General features: G+C 42.4%; 1 protein-coding gene across 1 annotated transcript in view; it reads left to right on the top strand.

The window, feature by feature from the left end:
- Positions 1 to 2079: 2079 nt before the first annotated feature.
- LOC138982051 (ubiquitin carboxyl-terminal hydrolase MINDY-3-like) overlaps positions 2080 to 20099 on the top strand; it is a 28965-nt gene continuing 10945 nt past the window's right edge. Inside the window, exons 1-9 of the mRNA XM_070355266.1 lie at positions 2080 to 2299; positions 3136 to 3285; positions 3838 to 4048; positions 5055 to 5169; positions 7996 to 8069; positions 10484 to 10563; positions 11911 to 11981; positions 12382 to 12462; positions 14902 to 14974. Coding sequence (XP_070211367.1) covers positions 2191 to 2299; positions 3136 to 3285; positions 3838 to 4048; positions 5055 to 5169; positions 7996 to 8069; positions 10484 to 10563; positions 11911 to 11981; positions 12382 to 12462; positions 14902 to 14974 — 964 coding nt within the window. The 5' untranslated portion in view covers positions 2080 to 2190. The remainder of the gene's footprint in view (positions 2300 to 3135; positions 3286 to 3837; positions 4049 to 5054; positions 5170 to 7995; positions 8070 to 10483; positions 10564 to 11910; positions 11982 to 12381; positions 12463 to 14901; positions 14975 to 20099) is intronic.

The raw sequence follows: 20099 nt of genomic DNA, 5'->3' as shown, positions 1-20099 counted from the left end.
GCGCGACCCGTCTCGGTCTTCGGGTTTCGGCTAGCCAAGCATCACAGTCTCGACGATGACGATGACTCTATGTTGTTCTGCTTCTATCAGTCCGACAGGTTAACTAAATGTTTTGATATATCGCCGCTTGACGCGACTTGTATAGCTATTAATTTTGATTTTGTTTTATCCAGTCTTATCAGCAGTGGTAAGAGGGAGTGGCGAAAAGAAGACATTCCAGATGTGGAGGTAAGTTTGTGTGTGTGTGTGTTTGTGTGTGTGTGTGTGTGTGTGTGTGTGTGTGTGTCATTAATTCGGTCAGTAGGCAATCGGTCAGTAGGGTTTGGCCAGTAGGCATTCGATCATTAGGGTTCGGCCAGTAGGCATGATATATTCGGTCAGTAGGGTTCGGCCATGGGTGGACTGGTCGACTCTCAAGGGAAGGCGCCCTGACACCGGTCCCAAGATCCACCAGTGGGCACACCACCACCGTGACTGAGACTACAGGTCCCCCAGTCCCGCACTGACTCCCACAGAACGTGGTTCCTTCCGTCAGCGATCCGCCTCTGGAATAACATCGCCCAAGAGGCTGTGAGCGCAGACTCCCCCCAGGTCTACAGGACCATCGATGAGGCCTGGCTACGAGGCGCGAGCCCATAAGCACCCCGGCCCTGTCGAAATCCACTCCATGTCTCCCCTCCCCCCCCCCCCATCCCCTCCGCACTAGATTACCTCCTCTCCAGACCCATCCCCCCTCCCCTCCGCCGTGACTAGATTCCCCCCTCTCCAGACCCATCCCCCCTCCCCTCCGCACTAGATTCCCCCCTCTCCAGACCCATCCCCCTCCCCTCCGCACTAGATTCCCCCCTCTCCAGACCCATCCCCCTCCCCTCTGCACTGGATTCCCCCCTCTCCAGACCCATCCCCCCAGCACTAGATTCCCCCCTCTCCAGACCCATCACCCCATCCCCTCCGCACTAGATTCCCCTCTCTCCAGACCCATCCCCCTCTCCATCCCTCCCGACCCATAAGAATGATCAGTAGTGATACATGTCAAAATGTAATCTATTGCTCTTGCTCCATGTATTGTTCATTCTGTTTCAGGGGCGGATCAGATGCTTTGTAAGGGGGGGTGCACTTTGAATTGAAAGTGAATTTGATGGGCGCGAAGCGCCCGAATTTGCTAGGGGGGTCCGGGGGCATGCCCCCCCGGAAAAAATTTTGGCCCTACGAAGCAAAATGGTGCCATCTGGTGCCATTTGAACTTAGAAATGGTCATAGAATCAGCTTTCCAAATTTTTTTTGGTTTTTTTGTTGCTGTGCACCCCCCCTTCGTCCGCCCCTGTGTTTGTATTGTTTCGTCGGGGCCCAGTTGCTGCGCTAGGTAGCACTGTGTGATAGGCTAGCCCTCAGCCCAGGGCCTGAAACTGGGCGCAAGTGCAAATCGCGAAAAGCAATATGTTGCCTACGAACCCACCCCATGTTTTTACTGATTTTCATAGGTACACTATCCACTTTATCTTTCACTCTAGGCGCACCAACCAAATGAGGATAGTTGCCCTGTACATGGATTTCCTCAGTATTTGAAGAAGAAGAAGAAGAAGAAGAAGAAGAGTAGGCATTTAGTCAGTAGGATTCGGCCAGTAGGCATTAGTTCAGTCAGTAGGCATGGAATCACTGAGTCCAGCAACCGCGTACATATAGAAGAAAAAAACCGTTCCCTCCGCACCTTCTTCCCTCTCCCTCAATAAAGTGTCTTTATTCATTTGTATCCTAATAATGCGATTGAAAGTGTTCATTTTACTGAATTTATTTTGTTGAAAACTAATATCTTGCTATTTTATTTTATTTATTTGAGGATGTAAGTCATGGGGAAGAACTCGTGCTTTCCTCCTCATTTTTCATAATTACCTCCCTTCAAAAAAATGAACTCGATACGAGAACGCAATCAAATAAGAGAAAAGTAGGTCTATAACAAATTATCTGAATGACGGAAAGAAACTATTTAAGCTTTTAGTTATGTGCTGTTTAAAACAAAACAGTTAATTCACATGACGAGACAAAATGTTAAATGTTTCTCACTTCCGGTTTGATCGGATGTTGTCACTTCAAACAACATGGCGCCAATGTGTTACTGAAAGCCGACCGTGACTTGTAATTTTGATTTATTTAGAAAAGATCTGAGCACAAACAGTCTATAGACCATTCATTATGGCTGCGAAATCTTTCACTAAAGTGGATGATAAAAGTCTCGAGAGTCTCCGTTTATTACTGTGGGGCCCAAACCTCAAAGACGAGGTGTTCATGAGATGGACGCAAGGTTTGTGACTAAACGAAAGCTAACAGTAACTAACACTAACAGTAACATAACAGGAAGCTTGACTTTCTCTTTCAGTTCCAGACCCGGTGTCTTAATAACGAATACGGTTTTACACATCTTGCTGTTTAGCCGTAACTAAGTTTACTATTTTCTGCATGTGGCACAAAATTATCTGAATCGGATAAGTTGCAGGGGCCAATTTTGGCCATCGTCGCAACTGTGGGAGTGGGCAGCGTTCCCTATCAATAAAACCTAACTATACTTAAAAAAAAAAGGATTGAAAAAAACAGATAGGGGGGGGGGGGGATGTTGAGAACACCCCGGATTTGCCAATTGCCGTGGAGAAGGCGTTAGTTGTTCTCAGGTGTGTAGTGGTGTCATCGAGATTGTTCCACTCTCTCACCATTTTGACAAAGTAGGAGTTTCTAAACTGTTCTGATTTGGAATCTGGGATTTTATTCTTAAACCCTCGGCTATTGTAAACTATCTGGCTATCTATGGGGTTTTCTGTGTGGTATTGGTAATCTCTGTAATACTAATAGTACGGATGATGCTTTTGACCATATCCGACTTCTAGTTCTACTTTTAAATCATAGTAGTACTGTCTCATAATCCGTCATATAGCGGCTAGTAAGTTGTGCTGGCCTTTTGTCTGTTAGTGTTACGTCTTGTGACTTTTGAATTTATACAAATTATAGTACTATTAGTAGTTTTATTTTCTTATATGATGACTACAGAACTCATGAAGTTATGTTTTGAAAATAAAACTAACTCCTTCATTTCAACTCAGCACCAGGATGTGATGAATCCCTTGATTTGTGTGTGTGTGTGTGCAGGTTTTGTATTCAGTGAAGATGAGAACACTGCACTGGTTCAGCTGGAAGGGGGTCCATGTGCAGTTATTGCACCTGTGCAAGGATTTTTGTTAAAAAATGCTTTGTTCACCTCACGCACTAAAACCACAACAGAGCTATCAAGCGTCACAGGTAGAGTTGTGCTTTGAAATCATTTGTGTTAGAATTATGTGACATGATGATAAACTAAGAAAAATAGATGAAAACTAATGTAACTAAAGAGTAAAGTAATTAACTTAACTTGTCTTAGTTAAGGCAAGGATTCTTCAGCTTGAATTTTGGTATAGATTGTCTCTACAGAAGAACTCGTTGGTAGTAATTAGTGCTAGTAGTACTAGTAGTAGTGTGTGAACTTTGATAAAATAAAAATCACAGACTGATACAACTACAAGCAAAATGTGAAAACTACACGTCGAATTGTTATTGTTAATAAGTAACTTTTTTTTGGGTGGCTGCTCAGTGCTTTTAACAATCATTTGTAATGCTGTGATTGTGACTGAGATGTGTTATTGTCATTTTGTTTAGTTTTGTAAGTGTTATTTAAAATTGTGTTTTTATAATTTGTACATACCGTTACACATTATTGTTTTTAATCCATTAAGTGGTCACCTTTTAGGAAGATGAATCCTTGTATTTCAGTGGAGCAAGCTAGCACATATATCTTTACAAATCCTTGTATTTCAGTGGAGCAAGCCAGCACATATCTTTACGAATCCCTGGGGGAGCTCATGGAATCTGTGGAGGTGGAATCCTACCTGCTTGTTTGCTTGGAAGATTCTGAGCTCGGCAATCCCTCCAGCTCAACCTCCATGGAGAATGCGGAATGTCTGGAATCGGGTGAAAGCAGTCCCAAGCGTCGCAAAATGGATCAAGAGACCTTCCACAACAAACTGAGGTACTTGTTTGTACTGGTAGCTGTTGACAAGTTATTGCAGTTATGAGTGGGGACCCCGCCCCCCCCCCCCCCCCCTTTAAGACCACCAAAATTCTGAGAAAATCAGGTCTCAAAATGAAGGTAAATTTAAAGAAGTTATCAGTTATGACAGAAAATCTAAGAAACAGGGTCTTAAAAGGGAGGGAGTCTTAAATTGTTAAATTGGGGGTCATGAAAGGTGGGTTCCACTGTACTTAGAAGTTAGATGTAATCTGAATTCTAATGGGAATACTTGTCGTTTGAAGGTTGCTCTGACTGTGCGAATGTTTTTGTTATTGTTGTTGTTTTTATGGATGTAGTAACTAGTATCGTTTCAGTTTGTGGCCATAAATAATGAAGTCACCCTGTTCAAACGCTGTGGATGGAGTGCTTCTTTTTCTTGAAACAGAAACGACTGGATTTGAGTGCAATGGTCCTTTTCAAAGTGTTAAAAGGTGTTTTTTTATTGGAAGGAGAGTAAACTTGCAAACGTCACAAGGAGAAAGTCGGAAGATTCAAGACTTTTATGAAGTCCTAAATTAGTGTCTTGTTTATTAGATCATAGAACATAGTAATATTAGTATGCTTGACACTTCAACAACTTTGGAAACGTAGGTTTACAAAATTACCCTAGTGTGAGTGATAAAGCGGAAACAAATGTTGTAAGACTAAGTTTCTTGCTCCCTGGCCAACACTTTTTTTCCCCTCCCGACCCCAGGAAAGAAAGGAACTCCATTTGTAGACTGCAGAAGGGTAGCTACCCTTCCCTGACATCCAGGGGGCACAACTGATACAGGTTCTGGCAAAAGAAAATCTTTTGGGGGAAAATCATTGAACTACTGAAAATAGAAATAAAAAGTTATAAAAGTTATTGGACTTTCTCACTGGAACAATTTTTTATTTCAATTTATTTTTATTTTTTCAGTCTTTTGATGCAAAGTCATGTTGACGTGGATTTGGATTATAGACTATGAGTGTTGGTGTTCAGGTGTGTGCGCTGTGAAAGGGCAGGTGAGATGAGACAACACCTGAAGGAGCTAATGCCTGAGTATCAGCAGGACTTTGGTGTGCTCCTCTACCTCTACTCTCTCCTCCTTACAAAGGTATGTGTAGTATGATGTCTCTTCTCTCTCCACCTCTATTGGGGGCCCGGTAGCTCAGTTGGTAGAGCACTGGACTTCGAATGCGGGACACGGGTCAACTTTACGTGCAGACTCAGATTCAGAAACGGTATCCATGTTCTACCCCCATCCATGTCACCACTGTGGTACTTATAAGACCTTGGTCATTCTGCCATAAGTGCAGGTGGCTGATTACACCTACACGCGCACACACCTGGGTAGTGGGACTCAGTTGCTGCTAGCTTTCCACTCGAAGGAAGCGAGCCAAATTTTCCAGCAATGGAATTAGAACAATAAAGTCATGAAAATGAAAATCTCCTTTGCTTCGATTCAACATCTAGAGTACTTGTCAGTTGCACATGCAGTGCATGTAAATGAACAGTGATGTTACCCTGATACGTCAATGTTACTGAATCAATAAACAAGAATGGTTAGTTGTTGGAACATTTCATTTTTGACTTGAGTGACTGTTTCTCTGTGCTGGTCACCACGATGGAGAGGACATGTTTGTAATCCATGCTTGACAAGTTCATGTGCTAATGATCAGGGCCTAGCATTGTAAGCCGTTCGGCGTACTTTACGCCGAAATAACATCTCCAGTACGCGGAACTCGATTTGGTGTACGCCTAAATGCAAAAACCTGTTATTCCCAAAAGGGTAAACCCAAACAGTCCCCTGAGCTTTCGTTTTCAATCAATCAATCAATATGAGGCTTATATCGCGCGTATTCCGTGGGTACAGTTCTAAGCGCAGGGATTTATTTTTTATTTTTATTTTTTATTTTTATGCAATTTATATCGCGCACATATTCAAGGCGCAGGGATTTATTTATGCCGTGTGAGATGGAATTTTTGTTACACAATACATCACGCATTCACATCGGCCAGCAGATCGCAGCCATTTCACGGCCTATTATTCCAAGTCACACGGGTATTTTGGTGGACATTTTTATCTATGCCTATACAATTTTGCCAGGAAAGACCCTTTTGTCAATCGTGGGATCGTTAACGTGCACACCCCAATGTAGTGTACACTAAGGGACCTCGGTTTTTCGTCTCATCCGAAAGACTAGCACTTGAACCAACCACCTAGGTTAGGAAAGGGGGGAGAAAATTGCTAACGCCCTGACCCAGGGTCGAACTCGCAACCTCTTGCTTCCGAGCGCAAGTGCGTTACCACTCGGCCACCCAGTCCAGTCGTTTTGTGCGCCGTTTGGTTCAATTCTCAATCGGTTTGACAATTTGCTTGAGCGAGTATGCTTTGTGTCGGTGTTTTGTGGCTCTAGACTTAAAATAATGTCTCGAAGCGACATTGTTGAACGTGGTTAGTCATTCAGTGACAAAGAATCCAGGTATTCCTGGAAGTGAGAATGGCACTTTTAGGCCAAATAACACAAGATTGTCAGTTTTCTTGTTTTCTCTCTGTGTTTTGCTTGTTGGTGAAGCCATAATTTAGTTGCTCAATCTTCTTTGGGGGGGGGGGGGGGGTCATTTTAGGTAAAAAAATCTTCAAATTCTTCGCCCCCCGAACCCCCACCAGGGGCTTTGTCACTGGACCCCACTGGGGGCCTCCTGCGGCCCCCAGACCCCCGCCTTTGTAAGCTGAACTAACTTTTTCCAATGCTAGGCCCTGAATGATAGATAGACGTTACTGCTTGCTAACACAGTGTCCATATTTGTCAGTGTTTCTGTCCTGTCACAACAGTGCTGTATGTATTGCATAGAAAGCTTGTGTATAATTGCCATTTTCAGCACTTTGTCGTGTTGCAGGGTTCGTACGCTCCTTGAATCTCCTTGAATCTCCTTGAATTTTCAACCCCCCTTTTCAAGGACCTTGAATCTCCTTGAATTTGGAGAAAATGGTCATTCTTGTGTTTAACCTCCTTGAATTCTGAAGTCTAGGCACAAAAAAAACAAGTCGCGTAAGGCGAAAATACAATATTTAGTCAAGTCGAACTCACAGAATGAAACTGAACGCAACGCAACGCAGCAAGACCGTATACTCGTAGCATCGTCACTCCACCGCCCGTGGCAAAGGCAGTGCCCGTGGAATTGACAAGAAGAGCGGGGTATTCGTTGCGCTGAGAAGGATAGCACGCTTTTCTGTACCTCTCTTCGTTTTAACTTTCTGAGCGTGTTTTTAATCCAAACATATCATATCTATATGTTTTTGGAATCAGGAACCAACAAGGAATAAGATGAAAGTGTTTTTAAATTGATTTCGAAAAAAAAAATTTGATAATAATTTTTATATATTTAATTTTCAGAGCTTGATTTTAATCCGAATATAACATATTTATATGTTTTTGGAATCAGCAAATGATGGAGAATAAGATAAACGTAAATTTGGATCGTTTTATACATTTTTTTTTTTTTTTACAATTTTCAGATTTTTAATGACCAAAGTCATTAATTAATTTTTGACAAATTACTGCTGGGTACATTTAATGATTTATTAATGTTTTTGACTTAAAGTAAACTAAATTAAGGAGATATTAGCCCCATTGCTACTCTGGTGCTAACGGCAACACATTTGGTGCAGACTTTCTCGTAGATAAGTTAAGTACAGTATATATATATCCCCGCTTTCAATTTCAACCCCTCTTAATGATACCTGTAACTTTTACCTTTTAAAGAACATCTCAGACAGGACATGTACATTCATGGTATCATTATCATCTCAGTGCATGTTTTTAGTGCTAGCTTATCAGGAAATTGGTAGAAAGGTACATGTATAATTTATCTTTGATTTCTTCAAAAACAGACTCTACTATCTTGCAATGACTGACTGATCTGAGATTGTTTACAGGGTCTTGAACAGATCAAAAATGATATGGAAGATCCATCAGAACCCATGATTGATGGGATCCATGGACATGGCAGGTACGTTATTATTGTCTGTAGATTGTTGATAAAAAAACTTATGTAAAATATAAACCAACTCCCGCCTTGTACAGTCATTTTATTTGAATTTGGAGGGAAAAGGCCTCTGCTGTTTGAAGGAGAGTCTGTGTGACATTTTTTCAATTTTGCACCTACATTTGTATTACATGTCCTATTAGGCCAAGAGAAAAAATTCAATGTTTCTGATTCCCCGACCGACCTTATTTTTACATTTAGTCAAGTTTTGACTAAATGTTTTAACGTAGAGGGGGGAATCGAGACGAGGGTCGTGGTGTATGTGTGTCTGTGTGTGTGTGTGTGTGTAGAGCGATTCAGAGAAAACTACTGGACCGATCTTCATGAAACTTGACATGAGAGATCCTGAGTATGGTATCTCCAGACGTTTTTTTCATATTTTTGATAAATAGCTTTGATGACGTCATATCCGGCTTTTCGTGAAAGTTGAGGCGGCACTGTCACGCTCTCATTTTTCAACCAAATTGGTTGAAATTTTGGTCAAGTAATCTTCGACGAAGCCCGGACTTTGGTATTGCATTTCAGCTTGGAGGCTTAAACATTAATTAATGAGTTGTCATTAAAGTTGTCATTAAAATCGATTTTTCGCAAACAGACTTAAAATTGATTGCATCGTATTCTTCATCATATTCTGAATCTAAAAATATATACATATGTCATGTTTACTCTTAAAATGTGATGACAATTAACGAAAATAGATTAATTAGTCTTACGATAAAAATTTAAGAAATCGATCCACAAAGGATTTCATCTTATTCTTTATCATTTCCTGATTCCAAAAACATATAGATATGATAGGTTGTATTCAAAACAAGCTCCGAAATTTAACAAGAATACAGAAAAGCGCGCTTTCCTGCTTAGCACAATACGCTACCGCGCTATTCTGGCGTGTTAATTTCACTGTGTTTTGCACGTGGAAGGTGAGCGATTTCCTTCTCGCGAGGATTGACGAAGCTGTACTGTCTTGGTGAAAAACTACAGTGCGTTCAGTTTCATTCCGTGAGCTTGACTAAATGTAGTAATTTCGCCTTACGCGACTTGTTTGGCTTTGTCATCAAAAACAAAACTTTTTTCCTGGGCCTTATATACAGAAATAAACGATTACATGGACATGAATGCGGAAATACACTCACCCACTGTGGGTAGAAAATTGTAAGCTTCTGCATCCTTGCGTTGGCATGCTTGTGCAGAAGACGTAACGGCTTGCGTTACTTTCATCGTGTTATGTCTGTGGTGTGTTTCTGTGTGCATTACTTTCATCATGTTATGTCTGTGGTGTGTTTCTGTGTGCATTACTTTCATCATGTTATGTCTGTGGTGTGTTTTTGTGTGTATCACTTTCATCATGTTATGTCTGTGGTGTGATTCTGTGTGCATCACTTTCATCGTGTTATGTCTGTAGTGTGTTTTTGTGTGCATCACTTTCATCATGTTATGTCTGTGGTGTGTTTCTGTGTGCATTACTTTCATCATGTTATGTCTGTGGTGTGTTTCTGTGTGCATCACTTTCATTGTGTTATGTCTGTAGTGTGTTTTTGTGTGCATCACTTTCATCATGTTATGTCTGTGGTGTGTTTCTGTGTGCGTTACTTTCATCATGTTATGTCTGTGGTGTGTTTCTGTGTGCATTACTTTCATCATGTTATGTCTGTGGTGTGTTTCTGTGTGCATTACTTTCATCGTGTTGTGTCTGTGGTGTGTTTCTGTTTCGGTTACTTTCATCGTGTTATGTCTTTGGTGTGTTTCTGTGTGCGTTACTTTCATCCTGTTATGTCTGTGGTGTGTTTCTGTGTGCGTAACTTTCATCGTGTTATGTCTGTGGTGTGTTTCTGCTTGCGTTGCCTTTATCGTGTTATGTCTGTGGTGTGTTTTTGTGTGCTTTACTTTCATCATGTTATGGCTGTAGTGTGTTTCTGCTTGCGTTGCTTTTATCGTGTTATGTCTGTGGTTTGTTTCTGTGTGCGTTACTTTCAGCGTGTTATGTCTGTGGTGTGTTTCTGTATGCATTACTTTCAGCGTGTTAAGTCTTTGGTGTATTTCTGTTTGCGTTACTTTCAGCGTGTTATGCCTGTGGTGTGGAACTGCTTGCGTTACTTTCAGCGTGTTATGTCTGTGGTGTGTTTCTGTGTGCGTTACTTTCAGCGTGTTATGTCTGTGGTGTGTAACTGCTTGCGTTACTTTCATCGTGTTATGTCTGTGGTGTGTAACTGCTTGCGTTACTTTCATCGTGTTATGTCTGTGGTTTGGAACTGCTTGTGTTACTTTCATCGTGTTATGTCTGTTGTGTGTAGCTGCTTGGGTTACTTTCATCGTGTTATGTCTGTGGTATGAAAGTGCTTGTGTTACTTTCATCGTGTTATGTCTGTGGTATGTTTCAGCCAGAGTCTGATCAACTTGTTCCTGACGTCACGAGCCATCTCCAACGTTTGGGACAACGACAAGGAAGTGTCGGGACTCAGTGAGTGACGCGGCAGTCAACAATATATGATGCTCGGAAATAACTCTGTAAATATTTTCCAGCGGTGTAGCAGAGTTAGTGCCCTAGAATGTGAGGCAGACGTGCTTGATGCTTACTGCGGCTTTAACGTGCTAATGAGACAAACAACAAACTCTGATGTGTATGTTATGCCCTGTGTGCTTAATTTGAGACCCTTTTCTTTCAAAAATATGTATCATCAGTGTCTCAATTCGCTGGCGATTGCTTGCAGTGGTCTCTAAAGGACATGTTTTTTAAACTCACCTGACCTCCATGTACCCGCGTGACCTCAACCAAAACATGATCTTGGCAAACATTGCAGGCTATTGATTATTGCCTCAACGACAATCGGCAGCGACTCGTGGCTCCGATGTTCACATTTACCAAAGAAAAGGCTTTCATATTTAGCGCAGACAGCATAACATACACATCATACTATAGTTGTTTGTCGCAATCGCACATAAAGCCACAGTCAGCATTGTGCACTTCTGGGGTGCTAACACTGCCAAACCGCTTAAAAATCCTGACAGTTATTTCCGAAAAACGTCTTTTCTCAGGGATGTGCCCATGTACAAGTTAGATACACAGAAGCACACAGGTTATAGGCAACAGCCCGATTAAGCCCCGTGTAAAGTTCACGGTCCCACTGAGTGAATGTCAAACAGTTGGTCTTCGATCAATCAGTGACATCACTTTCATGGGCCTAAGTCTAGACTATGCCGGTTTTTGTGTCAATGAAAAGTGTTTTCCTACCCACGCTGATGAGGCAGTTGAACATATTGTCTGAACATCGGCATTCAAACAGACACAGATTGTGGAATTTATTATGAAATAGTTTTTACTATTGATTGTTGTATGTTTAGCGAGCAGGGGTTGTAGAAGTGTCTACGTTGACAAAAATCTGTTTGTATGTGAATTGGTGACAAAAGCAGTCAAGGAAAGGAAGACTGCAATGGGTCTGTTAAGACGGGCGCAATGGCCCAGTGGATAATACCCCGGCCTCCTCAGCGAAAGGTCATGGGTTCGCATCCAAGCCGCATCTGGTGGGTTAAGGTGGATGTGTGCAGACCGGCTAGTGCCTTATCCCCCTTCGTCTGTACACGCAAGTCCATGACCAAGTGCACACAGAAAAGATCCTGAATCCATGTCAGAGTTCGGTGGGTTATAGAAACACGAAAATACCCAGCATGCTTCCCCGGAAACCGGCATATGGCTGCCTAGATGGAGGGGTAAAAAACCCAGTCCTACACGTAAAAGTCGTGGGAGTTTCAACCCATGAACGAAAAAGAGAAAGGTGTTTTAATATGTTGATGATTTGTGTCATTCCAGAGCTGAGAGGCATCCAGCGGCAGTCCACCATTGGTTTCTTGACCCTTCTGGAACATTTACGATATTGTGAGGTGAGACCATTTCTTTGTTCACCAGGTAGCGTCCTGTCTGTGTGCGTGGCTCTGAGGTCTGTCTGGCAAAGTGTTGCTCTCACATCAAGGTAAGATGCTCAAGCTTCCCTTGCATACCCTGCAAGTTGATTTGCCTTTTGTGCAACAAGTCTGTGTGTTTGTGTCAATGTTACTGTTTCCTATGGCTAGGTCGGTACAAATGGAAGGCTGCTTCTTCTCTGTGTGTTTTTAACACTTTAGCCGAAACATATGTTAAAGAAATGACATTTTGTGAACGCCATAGATTGAATTTTTCTGTCCAAATTTGTATTATAAACTGAATTTGGAGTGTATAGACCTGTCAATCTTCTTTGTGTTTGTTAAGTTTGCTAGCAATCAAGTGAATGGTGTTGTTTTTCAGGTAGGGTGGTACCTGAAGAATCCACAGTATCCCATCTGGTTGCTGGGGAGTGAAACACACCTGACTGTCCTGTTCTCACCTGTGAGTCTGAGAGAAACATCTTTAATGTTTCAATTTTTGTTCCGCCTCGTGAAAACAGTTCACCTCACTGTCTCAGATCTGGTCAGGATTTTACGCGGGATAAGACCCATCCCTCCACTTGGTCACGTACCAAAAATCAAGAGATAATTTGTTTTGTAAAAGAGTAGTAAATTCATTATAAAAATGTCCAACTCGTCACAGCTATCAGTAAGAGTGTTGATTTTTGGTATGTGACCAAGTGGAGGGATGGTCTTATCCCATGTTAAAGCCTGGTCAGATCTGAGACAGTCAGGCAAACTGTTTTTCATGAGGCGGAGTGGGCCTTTAACTTTACCACTTGTTTACTATTGCTTCAAGTTAATTCACTGCTTAAAGCACACTGCACTGACCTTAATGGTAGTTGCTTTAGGTGGGTAACTTTTTCCAAGAATTGTTCTCTTTGGAGTTTTTTTGGTTTTGGCATTGTATCATTTTGGATATTTGTTAGGCTCTGGGATAGTTGTTTTATTTTGTTTTATTTCACTGTATTGCTATTAATTGGATTTTATTGTGTGAGTGTAGGTGTGTTGTGTGTGTGTGTGTGTCCGTTTTGCTATTGTACATCACTGTGAACTATGGCGAGAAGGGGAGATTAATTAGTTTTCATTATTATTACTTAACACTTTCTACCCCAGCTATGTTGACCAAGTTTTTTTTAGCCGAGACCAACTGTGCTGCAGCAGGTCACTCAGAATTGTAGTAACTTTGTAGAAACTGTGTATCAACACTCTTGAATGCAGGCGTTAGATCGACGTTACAGGAAGCGACTGAAATGCCTGTGTGTACGGATATATCTGTACCAGGTCAGATAGAGCCATATGAGTGGGTATGAATATATCCGTACCGAGGAGACAATGAGTTAAATGGTAGTATGAGTTATTTCTAATATGCTGACTGTTAGCAAATGATAACAAGACATGTCGAGAAAAAAGATATCAAGCATGAGCCTTTTAGGCGAATGCTGATATCGTTTGTGAGACATGTCTGTTATCATTTGCTAACAGTCAGCATATTAGAAATAACGGTTTTATTACCGTTTAATTCGACCAAAAGAAATTTCGAAGCAACCCCGCGAATTAGGCAGAACAGCCGCGATGGGAACTTGAGCGCTTCTACCTGATTATGCCTGTCAGTCAAAGAATTCTCGTGACCTGAGTCAGCCAATCAGAGTAACACACCTCACATGATGAATATTCACAGGTCAAATGCCTTTGACACACAACAGTCTCACAAGATAAACCATGTTGAACATGCGTTTCGGTTGCTTCGCTTTTTCTCGTTGAACAGAGAGCGACAGATTTAGAACCGACTCCAGACGGATGGGAAATGACGTAAAGATACATTTGATGTAAAGCAAGTGGCGCAATTTCACTTGATTTTCCGAACTTTGATCATTTAGATTTCAAGTGAGCGGTCGGCATTGCACACTCAGACGATGGGCGGTGCCTTGCTGTTCCGTTACGCACCCACCGACAAAACTCGCTTTTCGGTATTTTTTTTTAGATAAAGAGAGTATTACCTGACAGCATTTGAAGTGTCATTCTTTAGAATAAATCACGCTGATATTGTTGAATTATATTTTTACTTTGTCTTGTTAATTTTTAGCGTGATAAACAAAAAGGGTCCCTGCCTGAACGTTATAACATTTAGAGGGTCACCTAGAATCCGTCCTGATTGGTCAAAAAGATATATGGGGCACTGAATTGGTAATAAACAGCTTTAAAAGTAATGTCCCGTTCTGTTGTGGTAAAACATTAAGTTGATAGCCTAAATCGACCTCTCTTAGTATTGAGCCATGGACCAAAGTGATCTCTTTCTGTGTTTGGAGGTGCGTTAGGTACATGTTATGATCAGTTGTTTGTGTTTAGGAGAGATACATGTTATGATCAGTTTGTGTTCAGGAGAGATACATGTTATGATCAGTTGTTTGTGTTTAGGAGAGATACATGTTATGATCAGTTTGTGTTCAGGAGAGATACATGTTATGATCAGTTTGTGTTTAGGAGAGATACATGTTATGATCAGTTTGTGTTCAGGAGAGATACATGTTATGATCTGTTGTTTGTGTTCAGGAGATATACATGTTATGATCAGTTGTTTGTGTTTAGGAGAGATACATGTTATGATCAGTTTGTGTTTAGGAGAGATACATGTTAATTGTTATGATCAGTTGTTTGTGTTCAGGAGAGATACATGTTATGATCAGTTGTTTGTGTTCAGGAGAAATACATGTTATGGTCAGTTGTTTGTGTTCAGGAGAGATACATGTAATGATCAGTTGTTTGTGTTCAGGAGAGATACATGTTATGATCAGTTGTTTGTGTTCAGGAGAGATACATGTTATGATCAGTTGTTTGTGTTCAGGAGAGATACATGTTATGATCAGTTGTTTGTGTTCAGGAGAAGAATCTGGTTGTGAGGGAGACGCCAGCATCAAATGCAAGGACAGTCTTCGCTCAGTACGATCCTGAAGGTATAAGTGTGTGTATTGTGTGTGTGTGTGTGTGTGTGTGTGTGCATTCCTCTGTGTATGTGTATAGGTGTACGTGTGCATGACTGCGTGTGTGTATCATACGATTACGACGTACATATGATAACCCCGCGGGTTATGGGGAAGAATTTACCCGATGCTCCCCAGCATGTCGTAAGAGGCGACTAACGGATTTTGTTTCTCCTTTTACCCTTGTTGAGTGTTTCTTGTATAGAATATAGTCCATTTTTGTAAAGATTTTAGTCAAGCAGTATGTAAGAAATGTTAAGTCCTTTGTACTGGAAACTTGCATTCTCCCAGTAAGGTAATATATTGTACTACGTTGCAAGCCCTTGGAGCAAATTTTTGATGAGTGCTTTTGTGAACAAGAAACAATTGACAAGTGGCTCTATCCCATCTTCCCCCTTTCCCCGTCGCGATATAACCCTTCGTGGTTGAAAACGACGTTAAACACCAAATAAAGAAAGAAAGAAAGTACATATGATTGTCTAGAATATGAGCAATACATATTCTACAGTCAGGGGGAAAAAATAAAGAGAAAAATTCCTAGACTACATTTCTTCACAAGCTCATCCCAAAACCGATCCAGTATTTTGACTCATGATTACAGTTTTTGTCAGTAAACATTGAAAGAAGCATTTGTTTTAAATGTACAGTAGAATCCGCTTAATAAGGCCATGTTTAATAAAGCCACCCGCTTTTTGAGGCCAATTTCTGACTGCACGGATTTTTCCTTATGTTTTATGCTCATGCTTTTATTAAATCCACCCGCTTAATATAGCCACTTTTGTCCTGCACTAAGGTGACCTTATTAAGCGGAGTCTACTGTATGGTAAACATAATTAACGGTGCAACGGACGCGTTGAAACATATTTGAATCATGGATGTTCAAATGCTGTGTGGAGTACGCTCATTTTCTGAAAATACACTAAGTTTGCTTGAGAATATTCCAAGTGCAAAACAGGGGTTCCCAGGTCTGGTGTATATACTGTTCAAAAAAAGAAACGCATAGTTGCTACTTGCCAAATTTGTTTTATTTTTCGAAAAAATTAACAGAAAATCCAATATTTAGATTATTTGTTTGAAATTTGGTATGGACACAGTTGAATGCACACACAGTTCATTTGCATCTTCAAATCAATCAGTCAATCAATACGATTGGGTGCCGAGGCTGTCAAGTCAGTAGGGGGTGTGACTGCCTTGAGCAGCAACAACTGCCCGGCACCTTCTGGGCATGGACTGGATCAGATGCCGGATATCTTGCTGTGGGATGGTGTCCCACTCCTCCTGAAGTGCCTGCAATAGATCGCGGTGATTTGCCGGCGCTTCTTCTCGCCTGCGCACACGTCTGTCCAATTCATCCCAGAGGTGTTCTATCGGGTTCATGTCTGGCGACATGGATGGCCAGGGAAGCACCTGGACATGGTGGTCGGTGAGGAACTGGGTGGTGAGTCGTGCTGTGTGCGGGCGAGCGTTGTCCTGCTGGAATATGGCATCCTGGTCAGCCAGAAGAGGAAGGGCGTGTGGGCGCAGAATTTTCTCCACGTATCGCTGGGCAGTTATGCGCCCTTGGACGTGCACCAGGGTGCTCCTTCCAGCGGTATTGATCGCCCCCCACACCATGACGCCTCCACCACCATGAACGGGTGCCTCATCCACACAGTTGGGCGCGTAACGTTCGTTTACTCTCCGGTAGACCCTCCTCCGACCATCATGTCGCTGGAGCAGGAAGTAGGACTCGTCGCTGAACCACACGTGTCTCCAGTGATTCCGGACGGTCCAGCGAAGGTGCTGGTTGCCCCACTGCACTCGGTTCTGGCGATGGCGGCGGGTGAGGACAGCTCCTCTGTGAGGTCTGCGAGCTCTCAAACCAGCTTCATGCAGGCGGTTCCGCACGGTCTGGTCCGATAATCGGTGTGGCCCGGGGAGAGCCTGGACAGAAGATGAGGCCGACAGGAAACGATTCCGGAGGTGGCGGAGCCGTATGAAGCGGTCGTGAGCAGCAGTTGTCGCCCTTGGTCTTCCCGCTCGTGGCAAGTCAGCAACGGAGCCAGTGGCTTGAAACCTGACCCACAGTCTACTGATGGTGCTCTGGGACACGTGGAAGTGCCTGGCGATTGCACTTTGACTTTGGCCTGCTTGTAAACGACCCAATGCAATTTGGCGGTCTTCTCTGCTCAATCGGGCCATCTTTCGTCGCTGAATTGTCGTCTGATTTCTTTGTGGCGAACAATCCGCTTTTATGGGTTTTGGAAGACATGGTGAGAGCTCAATATTCCCCGAGTTTTACGAGATTACACTGAAGCATGACGAGTGGTCATGCCAAATGAGCAATTTTGACATTGTAGCCACTGATAACGCATGCGTCACGTGCAGAGCTCACTTGTGGCAATGGACGAAAGGTCGACGACCAGATAAACATTTTCTGCAGTTTGGTGGATATCCTTGTAGCCATATAACTAAATTAACCAAATATTACAAGCTATGCGTTTCTTTTTTTGAACAGTATATATATTATATATATTTATCCTACATACGTGAGAGAGATACCCGTGAGATAAAAATCGTTCAAATCACACGTGTGTACATATCATGTAAATGAGGTCAACCGGAAGATCAAGCTATGTAAAAATTAGTAGTACATGGGATCAACCGGAAGGTCAAGCTATGTAAATTAGTAATTACATATTCATGAAGAACTACTTTTGCTACAAAATGGCAACTGCCACGAAAACCGATTTGTCAACACTGAAAGAATTTTTGAGTGATGAGCTGTTCGAAGACATGTTTGGTGATGACGCGAATGACGAAGTCGATGAAGAAAAAAGTGAGTCATCCATGATTTATGATTTTTCTCCAATAGACTCATTCGTTCAGACAAACAAGAACAAGAACACTCTCCGAAAAACGGTTTACGATATACGTCGCCTATCGACGTTTATGGCGAAACACGGGGACAAAAGAAACATTAGCACCATCCAACCACAAGAATTATGCAAAATTCTCTGCTCCTTTTTCATGAGTTTGAAAAAACCGGATGGCAAAGAGTACGAACCATCCACGCTGAGGGGCCTTCTCAGCAGCATCCATCGACAGTTGAAGTCTAAAAAGTACTGTGCATCCGTTATAGACGGCCCCGAATTTGCACAACTGAGAGAAGTCGTGAAGACAAAGCAGAAGATTGTTAAACAGGAAGGTTGTGGCAACTTACCTAACAGGGCTCAACCGCTGAAAGATGAAGATGTTGACAAGCTGTGGCAGACAAAACAGCTCGGAGTCGCAGATCCAGAAGCAATCCTGAATACTCTGTGGTGGCAAAACACAGTCAACTTTGGTCTGCGCAGCGTGACTCCTCACAGGCACATGCAGTGGGGAGACGTGTCCTTGCATGAAGACAGTAATGGCAGAGAATATCTCCAATTTTGCGAAAGACAATCCAAAACATGCCAGGGCGACAATCCAAAGTCTGTGCGTGATGTCTGTCCGAAAGCTTGGGCGTCGAACGATGAGCGCTGCCCTGTCGCAGTTTACAAAACATACGCAGCTCTCCGACCAAAAGGTTACTCCGAGACAAGTTCCCCCTTCTATTGTGCAACAAACACAAAAGTTGCATCTGAAGAATTTCCATGGTTCAAGCGCCAACCTGTCGGCGTCAACAAGTTGTCAGCAACCATGAAAAACATGTGCAGAAAAGCTGGGATCATCAACCCGAGGTACACCAACCACTCTGCACGCAAGTTCCTAGTGCAGAAACTTTCCGAGAATAACGTTCCTCCGACCAAAATAATGCAGCTATCTGGGCACAAAAACGTCCAGAGTATTAACAATTACAGCAGCATTTCCCAAGAGGAACACCGTGGCTTCAGTCTGATGCTAAACGGCACTGCACCGGTCTCGGAGCTGTCGCCAGTGTCGGCAGACGACACATTGGTTTCGCCCGCATCGGCCACTTCAACTCCAGCCGTCTCCACTGCCACTGCCACAATCACATCCCAGCAAACGCTAACAACACTGTTTGCAGGGCCTGTGCACGTTGGTACCATCAACATCAACCAATATTTGTGCAGTCACCAAACCGAGAAGTGACCATCTGAAAGCTGTCGACTCGCCTGGCTCCGACTTGACTGTCATCCTATCGCGGAAGGATATGCTTTGCTGTTGTTGTTCCTTTTGGTTTCTTTTATCCTGTGGCCACTGCTTTTCTTTTTATCTGGTATATTTTGAAGTGACCATGATTTCGTTGTTCGAATTTATTTCATCAATGTTCAATATTAAACTTAACAGTGTTAACAAAGGCGAACTACTTTGTCCTAGTTTGAGAGTGTGTGTCATGGCGGAGGAATGAATGTCAAATTGAGTAAAGTGGTTTGAAGTTCTAAAGCGGGTTGATCCAAAGGCAATAGCGCTGTCGGTGACTTTTAGTTAGATCTGGCACAGAAGTGTATAATGTAGGATAAACAGAATACTACATGGCTTGCTGTGTCGTACCAGATTTACACTCGTTGCTTTTTCAAATAGTGAACAGCTCGCTTTCGCTCGCAGTTCACTATTTAAAAAAACAACTCGTGTAAATCTGGTACGACACAGCAAGCCATGTAGTATTCTCTATATATCCCATGAGCTGCTGCTTTGTCTCTGTAATACCACTATGGGTATATATATGTTGTATTTTTTGGCTTCAATAAATACATAATGGGCTAAAAAAACAAAACTCATAGTACCGATTCCGGTTTGGCCGACCCTTGACCCTGCACCGAACATGTTTCTGTGGATTGAAGAGCATTGCTCACATGGCTAAACAACAGAAAACACAACATTCACAGAAGACAAAACCATGATACGTATTTGAGGTATGCGATTCAATAAACAAAGCGTTTATCTTTACACTTTGGGTGCAGGTCGAGTCAAAAAAGAACAAAAGCGAAGAATCAACTGATAGTGATAGTGACAGCAAACGAACCTCGCTGTTCTGATTGGAGGTAAAGCTAGAGTAACCTCCCTTCCACGAACACTGCACCACTGATCTAAAAATGCGCACTGATCTAAAACAACAAAAAAAAGAAATTAAATGGCACGTTGCACTGACACAAGGTGAATCAATGAAACA

Source organism: Littorina saxatilis, linkage group LG12, assembly GCF_037325665.1.
Source record: "Littorina saxatilis isolate snail1 linkage group LG12, US_GU_Lsax_2.0, whole genome shotgun sequence".
NCBI lineage: Eukaryota > Metazoa > Mollusca > Gastropoda > Littorinimorpha > Littorinidae > Littorina > Littorina saxatilis.
The sequence above is the reverse complement of the archived record's forward strand: the minus strand, read 5'-3'. Positions and strand labels throughout refer to the sequence as shown.